This window comes from Falco naumanni, chromosome 2, assembly GCF_017639655.2.
Source record: "Falco naumanni isolate bFalNau1 chromosome 2, bFalNau1.pat, whole genome shotgun sequence".
Taxonomy (NCBI): Eukaryota; Metazoa; Chordata; class Aves; order Falconiformes; family Falconidae; genus Falco; species Falco naumanni.
In genome coordinates this window covers 90,894,415-90,907,266 of record NC_054055.1, presented here as the reverse complement: position 1 = coordinate 90,907,266, position 12,852 = coordinate 90,894,415, and the positions used below count along the sequence as shown (strand labels likewise).

The following is a 12,852-nucleotide window of genomic DNA, read 5'->3' as shown; positions in this document are numbered from 1 at the left end:
ACAGCCTTTGCAATCGATGCTGCTGCTTAGTTCCTGTGGTGGTATTTTCTTAGGGCTTCAGAAATTCCTACTCAAACTGAATCATGCCCTGTTTCAGGGGTAGCTCAGTGTTGTGTGTGAGGCAGGTAGAGGTTGCTAGCAGGACAGGCACAGGCTATTCCTGGTTAGAATGTTGTGATTTGGCCCCGTATTTTCAAGGGGTGGTTTATAGCTTCATTTTAATTGTAGATTTTACCTTCTTGTCAAACCTTACTCTGATATTGCAATGGTTAATCCCAGGAGATGATTTTGTGAGCTTTCCTGCAGTCCTGGATGCCAGGGCTAGATCACAACCAGTATATTCTCTATAGACCAACAGTTTCCATGAAAGCAGTGAAATAACACTTGCCTCTCTAGCAACAGTGATCAGCAGCCTGCTCCTCAGGAACAGCACTGAGGCAGCACCAATGCAGAGCCCCTGGATCCTTGGCACGATGGGGAATCGCCCCTGTAAGGAAACAGGGTGGTGCGTAACCCCTGACTGTACGCATCAGGCTGCAATCTGAGAACGATCACATGAGTATGCTTAAGAAATGAAGGTTTTAGCTGATTGCCCACTACAAGATTGAACACTTACTCATGCTTCTTTACCCTCTTATTTCAATGACTACTTAACAGCAGCCCCCTCATCACCTTTGTCTTGCTTTTCTTGTTATTTCATGGTGCACATTCTGACCTGGGGGATCCCGATTTGATTTTTGGTCTCTTTCCTTTGTCAGCACAGCTCTACGCTCTGCCTTCAGCGGGGCTGGAGGTAACCCCTGCCCAAGCCCTCAGTTGTAATTATTCTTGCTGGGAAATTGTTCTGCCTTTGCACCTGCTTGGTGATAGAAAAAGGCTCTGAAAGTGGTGTCACTGTCTGCTTTTGCTGTGTTGGCTGAGGGATACCAAGGCACAGAAAGTCATTGCCACCTCCAGGGTTTTTTATAATTTATTATGATAAACCAATAACTTCCACCCACCAGTCTGAGGCGTGTTGAATCTGGCCTTAAAAATATCAGCACTTGCCACATTTTAACTATCACACTCTACTGCTTTCTGATGCTTTCACTTCTCTTTAGTCTTCCTTTGTTTTTCTGTTGTTTTTTTTTTAAGCTTTTATATTTCATAGAACTTCACAGATCTTTCATTTACACTGAAGCTTGGTGCTAATACAAAATTACCCTTGGGGTTTTATTTTGGTCTGCTTCATTTCTTCTTTTGCCTAGTTCAGTAGCTTTTAGCATAGCATTATATTTAGAAATTCATATTATAAGGTCTTCCAAGATATGGACTAAAAAGGATAAATAAGAAAACAAGTGTTTAAGGAAATGAGTTACCAGAAAGTAAAGTAATATTACCCCCAAAGGGTAAAACATTATATTCATTTAGCAGACAGTTCAGATTTCTCAGCACTATTATTCTAAACTGGACTCATCAGCATAGTCAACTAAATGGAAAATCAAAATGATGGTTCACTCAAAGCACCAGGGAAACACCACAGAGGAGTTGGGAGATAAAACACAAAAGAGTTTGGTAAAGCAAGGAGGAATGTGGATATCAAAGTGAAAATCAGTTATTCTGTAAATTTAAGTTTTGTAATCAAAAAAGAGGGGGGAAATGTCCCCTAAAGCAGAAGTAATTATAAAAATTCTTTGTCCTCTGTTCTGCTCCCTCACTCTCTAGCAGTTACCTGCCTTACAGGAAAAAGGAGCATGGAGGAAGTCAGGCAGGGCACTGCTCAGGGCATCGATGGGGACACACACCTGGCCCACCTGGTACCAAGAAGCTGTGACAAGGCACTGGGGTACCAGAGCCGTCTGCTCTGCCAGTCCTGAGGGCCAGGACCCTGCCATGGGCACCACAGCAGCAGGAGGTGCAGCTTGCTGTCCTCAACACCTGCTTTTGGTGCCAGCTGCAATCTAACAGCTGGCTGGGGACATGGCTGTCATCTTCACAGCTGACTCTATCAAGCAAGAGAAAAAGTGCTTGGGTATCAGGAAAGAGACATACAAAAGCAGTTTGTGATGGGAGCTGAGGAAAATGTTACATGAAACAGCACAGGTTGGATCAAGACGGCTGGATGGAGGAGGCAAGACTGGAAGGGGGGAGTGTGGGAGGAAGGGGACGAGGCATGCAGGCAGTTATAATAAGCCAGGTGAGACACAACTAGAGCAGAGGGAGGTGAAAGGCAGTGCGTGGGGAGGTGATGGCCGTGTGGAAGGGAGAGATAAAGGAGAATCAGGGTTTTAGTGATGTTTGTTTATTCATCTGTGGCACCATATACATTCATACATAGAAATATACATGCACATCTGTATGCATATATAAACTCACATCCGTACCTTTTTAACAGCAATTGGATCTATCCTTCTTAATACTGGTATCATACTTCTAAAGAGCAAGGCATCAGAGGACTTCTTGGGCATACTGCTTCATTATTATTGATCTTTCTCTTTTGAAGTCAGGACATCTCTAAGATTTTTAGACCTGGCCAAATCTTTCTTACTTTTTACTCAACTTCCAGTGCTGGAGATGGAAGCATCTAGTATCCCTATAAGAGGACACAGAGGAAGTGTACTATGAGAAGATTCTTGGGTGTCCTCCAGGACCTATTCCAGTTTCTTGACCACACACTATTGTTTGTAAGCCCTGGATCTTGGTTTGCAGCAGGGGAGGGCAGCTCTGAGAGGTGCTGGGCTGGATGCCATTAAGGACAGCGTAAAAGCTCCTCCTGCAAAAAGGGGAAAGCAGCCATGAAAGACACCAGGCGGGCTGTTGTCTGTTGAAGAAATGCTGCTGGAGAGTTCAGAAATCCTGTGGGTGGACCTGCACTAGAAAGGAGAGGCTGGAAAGGAGCACTCTGGAGCCTTTTCCTGGTCTTTGAACCTTATCCGAAGCAGTGATGTGGCACTGGTGGCTGGGCCCTGCCTTATCATCCCAGTTTGTTGCCAAGCCCCAGGGGAGACAGATGGCAGCCTGGCCTGGGAGGCTAATCTTCTGTTTCTAAGTGGGGGAAAATGTATAAAACAGACTAACAATGAGAAGAGGAAATACTTTTTTGAAAGTCATCTTGAAGGTTGCCTTCCCTTTAGAAGTTTTTCTTTATAGTCCTTCCTTGAGAAGAGATTTGCTGTATTGCAACTTCATTAGCAACTTTGTACAGCCTTTCACTTCTAACCAGCTTAAGTGTGTTACACATTCACAATTTCATTTTCTTTACTTACGTGATTTTTTTAAAAAAAAATTCTACTTGGGATATTGGCCACCAGATTCTGCTCAGCTGAGTGATTTCTTGTAACTCAAAAAGATGAGAGCACAAGCTGCAAATCCAGTTTGTGTGTTACAGAGAATTAAATAAATTACAAGCTTTACCCTGTATTGTAAGTGTTCCCAGTTACCCCTCTTCATGACTGGCAATGTAGCACACTATACTTTTAACTCAGAAAGGAAGGTATCATGGAAAAAAATTGTAGCTTAAAGAAACACAAATGTAAGAGAGTATCTGTCCCACTTGCTACCTCAGTGCAGATTTCAGAATTTATGTCTACAAGAGAAATCTCAAACTTTACAATTGTCAGGTCTGCTGCATTAGGTTTTGACTGCTGCAGTAGTTGATAGGTAGTGCTATAGGTCATGGTTCAAAGCTGTCCCTTGTTCACATGCTAATAACAAATGGGAACAGTGTAAGCAATTCTTATTTTTTAAAAAAATTACTTTCTAATTAAGAAAAGCTTAGAGTTTGTTTTGCCTGTCCTTTTTTTATATCCTTCTGTTAATACATCAAATGCACTGAAATTGTAACTGGACGTAAAGCAAATGCCCAGGCTGCCCAGGCAACCTGACTTCAAACAGGAATGACAGTGCTCTTTCTAAATTTGCTTCACCTTAAAATTTAACAGCAATAGCTATTTATTACGGACCTTCATATAGTAATTTGGTGTATTATTAGTTAAGGTCTGTCACTGAAAGTTCAGTCATTTCAAGGAGCTCGCTGAAAGAGGATGACAGATAAGAGGTGAAGTTGTTCTGCTAGTCTGAGTGGAAGCAGTCTCAGTTATTTCTGCTCTGTTGTGGAAAAATGCTTCCTAAATATTTTTGAGAGTGGCTCAGAATGGTACAAAAAAAATGCTGGAGTGTAAAAATGCTCCTTGCTGAGTGTCTAAACGTCAAATATGAATGAAATTCAGGAGTATACTCTGCTTGTCACTAGAGAGCTCTTGTTCTTCCTGATTCCTCGGTACAGCTGCTAAGTCTCCTCTTCCTAGCTGTTTAAAAACACAAAAAACGTCATATAGGGTCATTCTTGAGACCTTTTTATGAAAGAGTGACTTGGAAAGAACTTAATTCAGTTTTACAGTGAGAAAATCAAGGCTGCTGTCCTTCTTGGGCTCCTACTAAGTTCAGGAAACAGGATGGGCTCTGTTGTTGCAGTGGTAGATCATGAAGAAAGAAGTGGTCTCAGGATGGAGATGTTGTGATGAGCCTTAGCAGCTAGTCTACAAGCTGAGATCCTATGAGTTCATAGGCATGAAAGCAAGCTGTCCCTTGGTACTTGGTAGCTGTGGGCAAAATGGCAACAGCGCTTGCAGTTGCTCTCCAGCAGAGTGAGGTGCTCCTGTGGTGACAAGTACATGCATCGCTGGTTAGCTCCTCACCCGATAAAACCAGGTGTAATCTTATGCTGTTAGACAGATGTCTCTTGTCAGTGAAGAGCTCTTTAACCACTGCTTGTGGTGGTTCCTATCTTGAACTAGCTGGCAGTGAGCCCCTGGGGCTGAAGCAGCAAAGAGGATGGGGAGAAGAGCAAAGCACATTAGTCTGTGTTGAAGTACCTGTTATCTGTCTCGGGCCCTTGATCCTGTGACTGGAAATGAGAGGCCCTGTAAGACACTTGCTCTAAGATTTGCAGAAAGGGTGGGTTTGTTGTTCCAGAAGCCTTTTTCATGCTTAAAAGTTGCTGTTTGGGAGAACAGAAAGGCCACTGTAAGTAGAACAAGTCAATAGGGTGAGGTAGAAGCCACAATGCTTTGTGTCTTTGCTCAAACTTACAGTAAAATCTAAATTAAAGTACTGAGTGTTTCAGATGGTCCCTTTCAGATAGGTTCTCTCCGTGTCAAAAAAGGGACAGAGTCCTCCAGCGCTACTTCTAAGCCTGGAGAGCAGGTCCCATGGCACAAGTGACTGGCTTTCGTCCTTCAAAACATTTCAGCTGATTGGTGCTGTGAACAAACATGAAGTTGTAATGTTATTAATTAACCCCCTTAATTTTTCTTTATATGCCCACCATAAGCATTCTTTCTTCAGTTTTCCATTATCTTACTACATTACCTCTAACATTTAATCTCTTTATTATAGAGGAAATGGAAAACACGCTGGAAAACAACCTCCTCCTGCTCCTCCCCTTCAGAATCTCCTAGTAAACAAAACAAGGAGAGTTATCTGTGGCAGTTGGAGCCTATAGTGTGATGGATGGTTAAGACATTTACATGTTATCACCCTTTGCTTTCATTGGTTAGTTTCTCTAGTTGCTGCATTGTAATATAAGCTGCTCAACTTCGAAGATGAGAGAAGCAGATGAATTTATTGATAATAGACAAAATGCTGCCACTCTAAAGCTCTCCCCTTTGTTATATGGTTTATGTGAGGACATCAGTTGCCAGAAAAACAGTCAGGATAACTGATTCATTTGGTGGTGCTTTTTAAAGCACAGATTGTGTATGTGAATGTCACTGACATTGCACATTTTCCATGTTCTGGAAGATCTTCCTTTGTCTTACTCTGTGTTTTGCAGCTCCCATCTCTTCTCTTTGAAAAAAAAAAAAAATATTCCAAAGCAATTGCATTGCATTCGTTTGGCTTTACAAAACTTCCAAACCATGCATTGCTAAAGATGTCAGGATGTTCCTGCTTGGACATTTGCTGGAGTTGCTTCTAATTTATTGTGAATTAACCACTAATTCTCATAATCTTTATTACTTTTCTTATATCTCAGTTCTTCCTTATAAAATCATAAAGTGAAATCTTGGACTCATTGAACTCAGAGTTCCATCTGAGAGGATTTGCATCTTGCTGAAGCCAGTTGAGATTTTTCACTCATATGGGTGAAACCACTGTCAATATAGTTGAGCTTAGGCTAAGCAGATTTGTAAATCCTATTTGCTATTCAAATCTAGGTTTCCCTCCAGTATGTATGAGAAATTTAACTATGAGAAGAAATGCTAATATTCCTTTTCAAATTTGTTTTGCCTACATTTGTTTATAAGCACACTGATGGACATGTTCATTGTGTAGGGTACAGAATGTGAAGCTGTTTTGAATTTAGGTTCCTGGAAAGCACCTGTGCATGTTGCTGGTATCATCCTAATTGTTCAAGTAGCTGTTCAGCAAAGCGCCTGAAGCCACTTCACTCATTTCAAAATGCTCTCCTCTAAATTCAAGAGGGAGTTTCTCCATACATGGTTGAAAGACACCTAAGAGAGTTTTCACAGCTGCTGTCAGCGTTGCAGCTGTGAAGTTGGGTGAACTTCAGTTCATAGCATGGCAGACCTCCCAAGCACAACGGTCACTTAGAAATAAAACAGATTAGGTAATAGGAAGCTTAACAATCGCTCCTCTCGAACATTCATTGACTGTATGCACTTCAAATGAAGCCATTAAACAATCGATTTCAGTGTTCAATAAAGTGTAGGTAGCGTGTGTTGAAATGGAGAAAAACTTTAATGTATCCTAGGTCTTAGACATTTTTGCTTCCTTCCACTGAGTTCACTTTTTATCTTTGCTCATTCTATTCAAAAAGATGTGTAAGTGTACTGACAGCCAATTTCTTTTGCTCTTACTGCAGGTGGTTTACAAGCCCAACTACTGTAAATGCTTTTTATAGTGCATCTACCAACCAGATCAGTGAGTATCTGACTTCTGAGCCTCCTTATAAAGTGTCTGTTTGGGAAATTTATGTATCAAGCTTCAGATAATATCTGTACAGTTTCTGTGTTTGTGAGTGAAAATCAAAAGCTCAAACCTGGTAATTCAGCTGAGAGACATCTTAAGTGAAAGGATAGTTCTGGAAAACCAGGGAGCCCACAAATTTGAATTACCGTTCCGTAATGAGTTACCCTGTGTCAGCTGAATTGCAGTGACTGCTTGTGTGTGTATGCTGTCCATTGCAAGTGTTAGCTTAAATCACTTTTATTGAAGCTTGATGTTTCTGTCTTCTGTTTTCTGTAGCAAAAACACGTGTACACATGCCTCCATATACAGTGATAGCAACTCAGTCCCCTACTGTTAACAAATACGTAGCAATAATCGTGACTAGAGGAGACTGTGATACAGACCAGAAAACCTAAGAAGTGGTGTCCAGTGGATTTGTTCAATACCTTCAAGGACAAGGAATGGTATCTATAGTTAATTTAAAATTCTTACCTGTATGGTTTGATGATATCTTGTATGTACAGTACAAACTGTCTGATGCAAATTCTAGTTCTTGGTGGTTTTTAGAGTGCATAAGTCCTGATTTGGAAGCATATGAGGTACAAGAGCAGAGTTTTTCAAAGATGTGTATGGATTTGGATATTCATTCCCATTTATTTTAATGTGTAGAAAATCTTACTGGCTTTAAAAATCTATACCAGTGTTTTTGTGTAAAGCACTGTTATCTTTACCCTGATGCCTCTTTGCTCCTATTAGCTTTGGAAGTTAAGTCAGCCTTCTTGTTATGTGCTGTCAGGGTCTGGAAGGCAGCTGCCATAACTTCTGTGGTCTCAGTCCCCAAGGACAGGCATGTCAAAAATCGTTGAGTGACTCCTTTTTCTCCTGCATCTTGTTTGGTCACAGAAAGTAGTTTTTGAAAGGTACAAAATTAATGTATCACACTGAAGAGGTTGTAGCAGAGGGCTGGCAATCCGAGTCTGCTGGCATCTGCTCCTACCAATTTCTGTAAACAATTTTTCCCTTCAAACCACTCAAATTCTTCGGTGTTTAAGTGAGCTCATTTGTAAAGTGTGTGTGATAATTAGGCAGTTCTTTTGATTAAAATTAGTTCTAGACCTAGACCGCTCTACCTTAATTAGAGGGCTGCCGTCATTAAGTAGCCCGTTTATGTTGATGGTCTGAGGGAGCACTAGAGGCAGACTTCCCTGAGCTGATCCTGATGAACTGAGCACCGGCCACCACTGCTGCTTCAAACGTATTGTGTGAATGGAGAGGAAGCCTGGTCAGTGCCCAGTGAGAACCATTGCTGTTATGTCTTCTTTAATATCGGGTCCTTTTAGTTTCAACAGTGTTCAGCTCTCTCAGCCTCTCTGCCATGGCACATTAGAGAAAGCTTTAATGAGAGGCTGGAGTCGCTGAAGCTAAATTTCACACTTGCTGTATCTAATGGTGTCACAAAGCAGAGAGCTGTCAAACGTAACCAATCAGTCATGGGTGTAGAGGCAATTGTGTTTTATATCATAACTGCTGACCTTCTTATACTGCTGGCATCTGACCTTGAAGTTTTGATAGTGCTGCTCACTGTCCTTTTATGACTGTTCCTAAGAGGAGAAGGATTTAGGTGGCTCTTTCTGAACAAAACCCTCTTCTGCCTGAGAGAGAAGTACGAATGTAATCATACCCTAAATATGATGTGCAATACAAGGGAATACTCAAAGAAGGGCACAACGCAAACAGTCTTCCACTGCTGGCTGGTGCCTTTTGCAGGGGAAGAGGCCCTATGAGATGTAGGAGGAACATGCTGAGATCTGAAGATGCTGATAAATATTTGACACATCACTACTGAGTTCCCATTAATGTTACTAAGAAAGAACTGCGCTGCAGGAGACTGAAGTTTGTGAGCCTATGCATACTCATATTGTGTGAAGAATCCACTGGGCAAATCTTGCACCCAGTGGTTATTACCTTACTGCTTTGCAGCTATATTTTCAGTAGTAACCAACCCAAAGTTCTGCAGAGACTGGTGATATGCTACAAAAACTGTGGCCTTTTTAAAGACCTAGTTAAACAACAGAAAAAAAATTCTACAAATGAGAGTCATTTGAGAATAAGAATTAAGAATGAACTCTAACAACTTAAATGTAAAGTTGTGATAGTGCAAGCTCACAAGGATTTTGAGTACCAATTTTTAAGTGCATAAGTACTACTAATAAAACCTTTTTTCAAATATGGTGAAAGAGGAGACTCTCTAAGATATAAAAATAAGATATTTTTTTGCGTTGAAAGAATTTAGGAAGTTCTTATCCTGGAACTTTTTCTTGTGAGAGGCAAGCCCCTGAAAGTATTTCAAGTTTAATGTCAATGGAAGGTACTTTAGAAGAAATTCATAAAGTGAACTGTGCAAATATAAGGACCAGATAATATTATCTCAGTTATTTCAAAGGAACTTAGACAAAAAATTGCCAAAGAACCACCAGCTTTGATGTATTGCTTATCACTTGTATTGGCCTTAGCACAGGAAGAATAGGTGTGGCATGTGTTAAATCTTTTTTTCCAAAAGAGAATCCAGAGATCCACATTAAAAGCCATTCTGGCCCCTATGTGAAGGAAACTCGTTGTAACCACAATACAATGAATAAGAGAGAATGAATAAGCATATGATAACTGTAATGGGGTAGAGTCAATGTGACTTGGTTTTTGCTTTTTCTTTTAGAAAATAAATCATGCTTTTTTAGTCTATTAGTGCTTTTTGAAATTCAGAAAGCCAGTAAATATGCTTGATATACTGTGTTTATTACCATAGAACACTTTTAATGAGGTTCTTTTCCAATGCTATTAACTGGAAATTGTCATGGAAAAAGAAAGAAAGTCCTTTCAAAAAGTAATGACTGATTAGAGATAAGAAAAGGAGACAGGAACAAATTACTTGTTTTCAAAATAATTGGAGGGGCATGTTATGAGAATCTGTATTAGCAGATGATCTGGAAAAGGGGGCATTCTGTTCTGAACAAAAGGACAGACACATAAGCTCAGTCCAGGAGGACAGGTCCCTCTGCTGCTGATTGCTGGAAGATAGAAAGATATACTAGTAGAAGATTACCTCACAGATAGGTGCCTGATGCTCTTTGCCTACACATCTATTACTGGTCACTGCTAAAAATAAAAGAATGAACCAGCTAGGGTCTTTATCTGCTTAAGTGCACCTGCTCTTCAGTGAGCAAACTGCTTTTTAGTGTGTTCAAGGCCCATGTTTTTCTGCTCCTGGTAAATGAGTTTACTAAGAAGGAGAATTTGAGAAATGAGAATTTTAAATGCATTACAGAAATTGTTTCTGGAAAGCAGCTTCTACATTAACTGGAAAATACTTGGTTCCAAAGTTGATTCTAAAAATTAAGACCATTCAGTTTGGAAATGGAAATGTATGGGGTGATGTTATCAGCATAACCACAGCAACTCCAGACTTGATTAGTCACTGAAGTCTTCTTGAGAGAGTTTGGAGAAAAAGCAACATCAGTGCCTTGAACCATGGATTCTGGACAGGAGCTATCATAAGTTACCTGCAGAAATGGAGGAGAACATGGAGGTCCTGATCACTTGTGAACTTCAGTAAGGTATTTTTGCTTTCTGCACTCAGATCACAGAGTGGTTTTTGACACATTCCTGATGGAAGGATTGCAAATTCTTCTGTCTCTGTAGTCTGTATCCCTGACATAAGCATTAAACAAGAAATCACTTCCATCTCCATACAAATCCATGCGATCTTCATACACAGGCAAGCTGTCAAGTGTTTTTAACTTGACTACTTGACTGCTCAGCTACTTGAAAGAAAAGGTCTTTCTTCACTAAAAGTGAAAATTAATAGAGAGCAGAAACTAGAATATTTAGAAAATTAATAGATTTGGGGGAATACAGCAAAACTTGCATATACAGTAGATTGTAACAAATTTTGCTGCACTTTAGTGCAAACAACCTTCTGTTTGCTATTGCTTCATTTCATTTTAATTACTAAACTATTGAGAACTTGAATGGCCAACAATTCTGTTGATGTCTTCAAAGGAGAAATAAGTAGATATATCAAGGTAAGATGCGCTGCAAAAAGCAGAGTTAAAAAATGTGGTACATATAATTGATCTTATTATTAAACATGTTTACTCCTGTTGTTCTTTTTACACGAGTCCCATTTATTTATTTCTGCTTCTTGCATAATTCAGAGTGTCTTACATTAACAACCACACATGTTTATAATGTTTGTTAATTTTTCAATCCTAGTTTGGATCATTTTTCAATTTTCTTTGCTTTTCCTCATCAATTTCCCCTCAATTATAGGTACTTAACAAGGACAACAGGTACATGGCATTGCCTTTAGATTCCAAAAAGGTATCTAAGTGCACTTCATATAATCTAAGCAGCATGAATACTATTTTTTTAATTATCATAATTGGAACACGAAAACACTTTCCAAAACGCACTGTTTATTTCAATAAGCTCTAGAGCATTCAGTAAATATGTGCTGAAAGTAGATACAAGTGATGATCAAAGTGTGCTAGCATACTTCTGTCACAGAAAAGGTTTTATTTCATTACAGCACTAAAATATTGGTCCTTGAATATGTTAAAGATAGAAGGGAACTTCTCATTAGACATTTGGTGTATTTAATTTTCTTTCCAGTGTAAATATGTATGCCTCTAGAATACATAAAAAAAAGTAACATTTATGGGTTATGAAAAGTAATGAAAGGGAGATTTACAGTGAACTGAGGCAAATATAAGCAACACACTCATGAGGTGTAAGCTTGAATAGATGTATTGGATAATTAACTACTGTTACTATCTCTGTAAGTTTATACCCATGCTGCTTCTAAGTCATTTGTGCTTGTGCTGCAGTTCTCTAGTGAAAGTCAAGAGGCCTCTTTAGAGAGCAGCTTCATTACATGTTACAGGAAGAAGATATAATCTAAAACAGAATTTCAGAATTATGTTTGAATTAGCATCCATAGAGAACCCCACAGATGAGAGCTCGTATTAGCCAATAAGTGCCATCTTCATAGAAAGTGGCATGCAGATATTGATGCTGGAAGCTTGCTAATGTTGTGAGTTGCAAGGAAGAAGTCTTATCTTGCTTGGAGGCAGGGAAGTGCTGGCAAACAGCACACAGTGTTGTGGCCAGGGGAAGGACAAGAGGACTGTGCACAGGGGCACTTTCTCTTACCTTAAGAACTTGACTAATTGGGAAGTTATTGATGAAGTAGTTTCAAATGCACCATTAGTTTCCAGGAGGTTAATGAAGGTAACAGATTTGGACTGAACACTTTCTGAGTCCTGTTATTAAGTGAGCTTGAAGTGTTCTTAAGTGAGCTTGAAGCGTTCTTAAGTGAGCCTTCATTTTCAGTTCTCCCTGTTTACTAATGACCAGTATTCTCTTTTATTTAATTATGGTCACAGGTGAGATCATGCATGATCCTTACATAATTTTTTTATTTCTTCCTACAATTCTTATCTATAAATGTATAAAATAGGAGAGCTTTTTCTTTGTTCTTCTCTTTATTTTTTTTTCCTTCTTTTTTCCTTTTTTTGTGGGTAATCTAGTGATTTTTTTCCTTTAGAAAATAAAGATTAAAATTTCTTGTAAAAACATTTTCACAGGTTTTCTAGTCCCTTAGTACACAGTATTCCTTGGCCCTTCACAAACCATCTCATGTTTCTTCTCACATTGCCCGACTGAGGTTGGGAAATGCTGGGTTCTCTCTTTTTCACGAGCAGCAAAAATCCTTTTGTGAGGTGAAGCAAAAACTGAGCTAAGAATTAAACCAGAGGCTGTGGATTCCTCTGCTTTAAGAATATCACTTATCTTCATCTGTTAATGAATTTATTCACTAGTACTCGGAAAGTTAAGGTTTGTATTCAT

The 12,852-nt window shown here is 39.5% G+C and overlaps 1 protein-coding gene across 1 annotated transcript in view; it reads left to right on the top strand.

Annotated features, from left to right (window-relative positions):
- PHEX (phosphate regulating endopeptidase homolog X-linked) overlaps window positions 1–12,852 on the top strand; it is a 119,378-nt gene that overhangs the window by 82,440 nt on the left and 24,086 nt on the right. Inside the window, exon 15 of the mRNA XM_040582528.1 lies at window positions 6,863–6,921. Coding sequence (XP_040438462.1) covers window positions 6,863–6,921 — 59 coding nt within the window. The remainder of the gene's footprint in view (window positions 1–6,862; window positions 6,922–12,852) is intronic.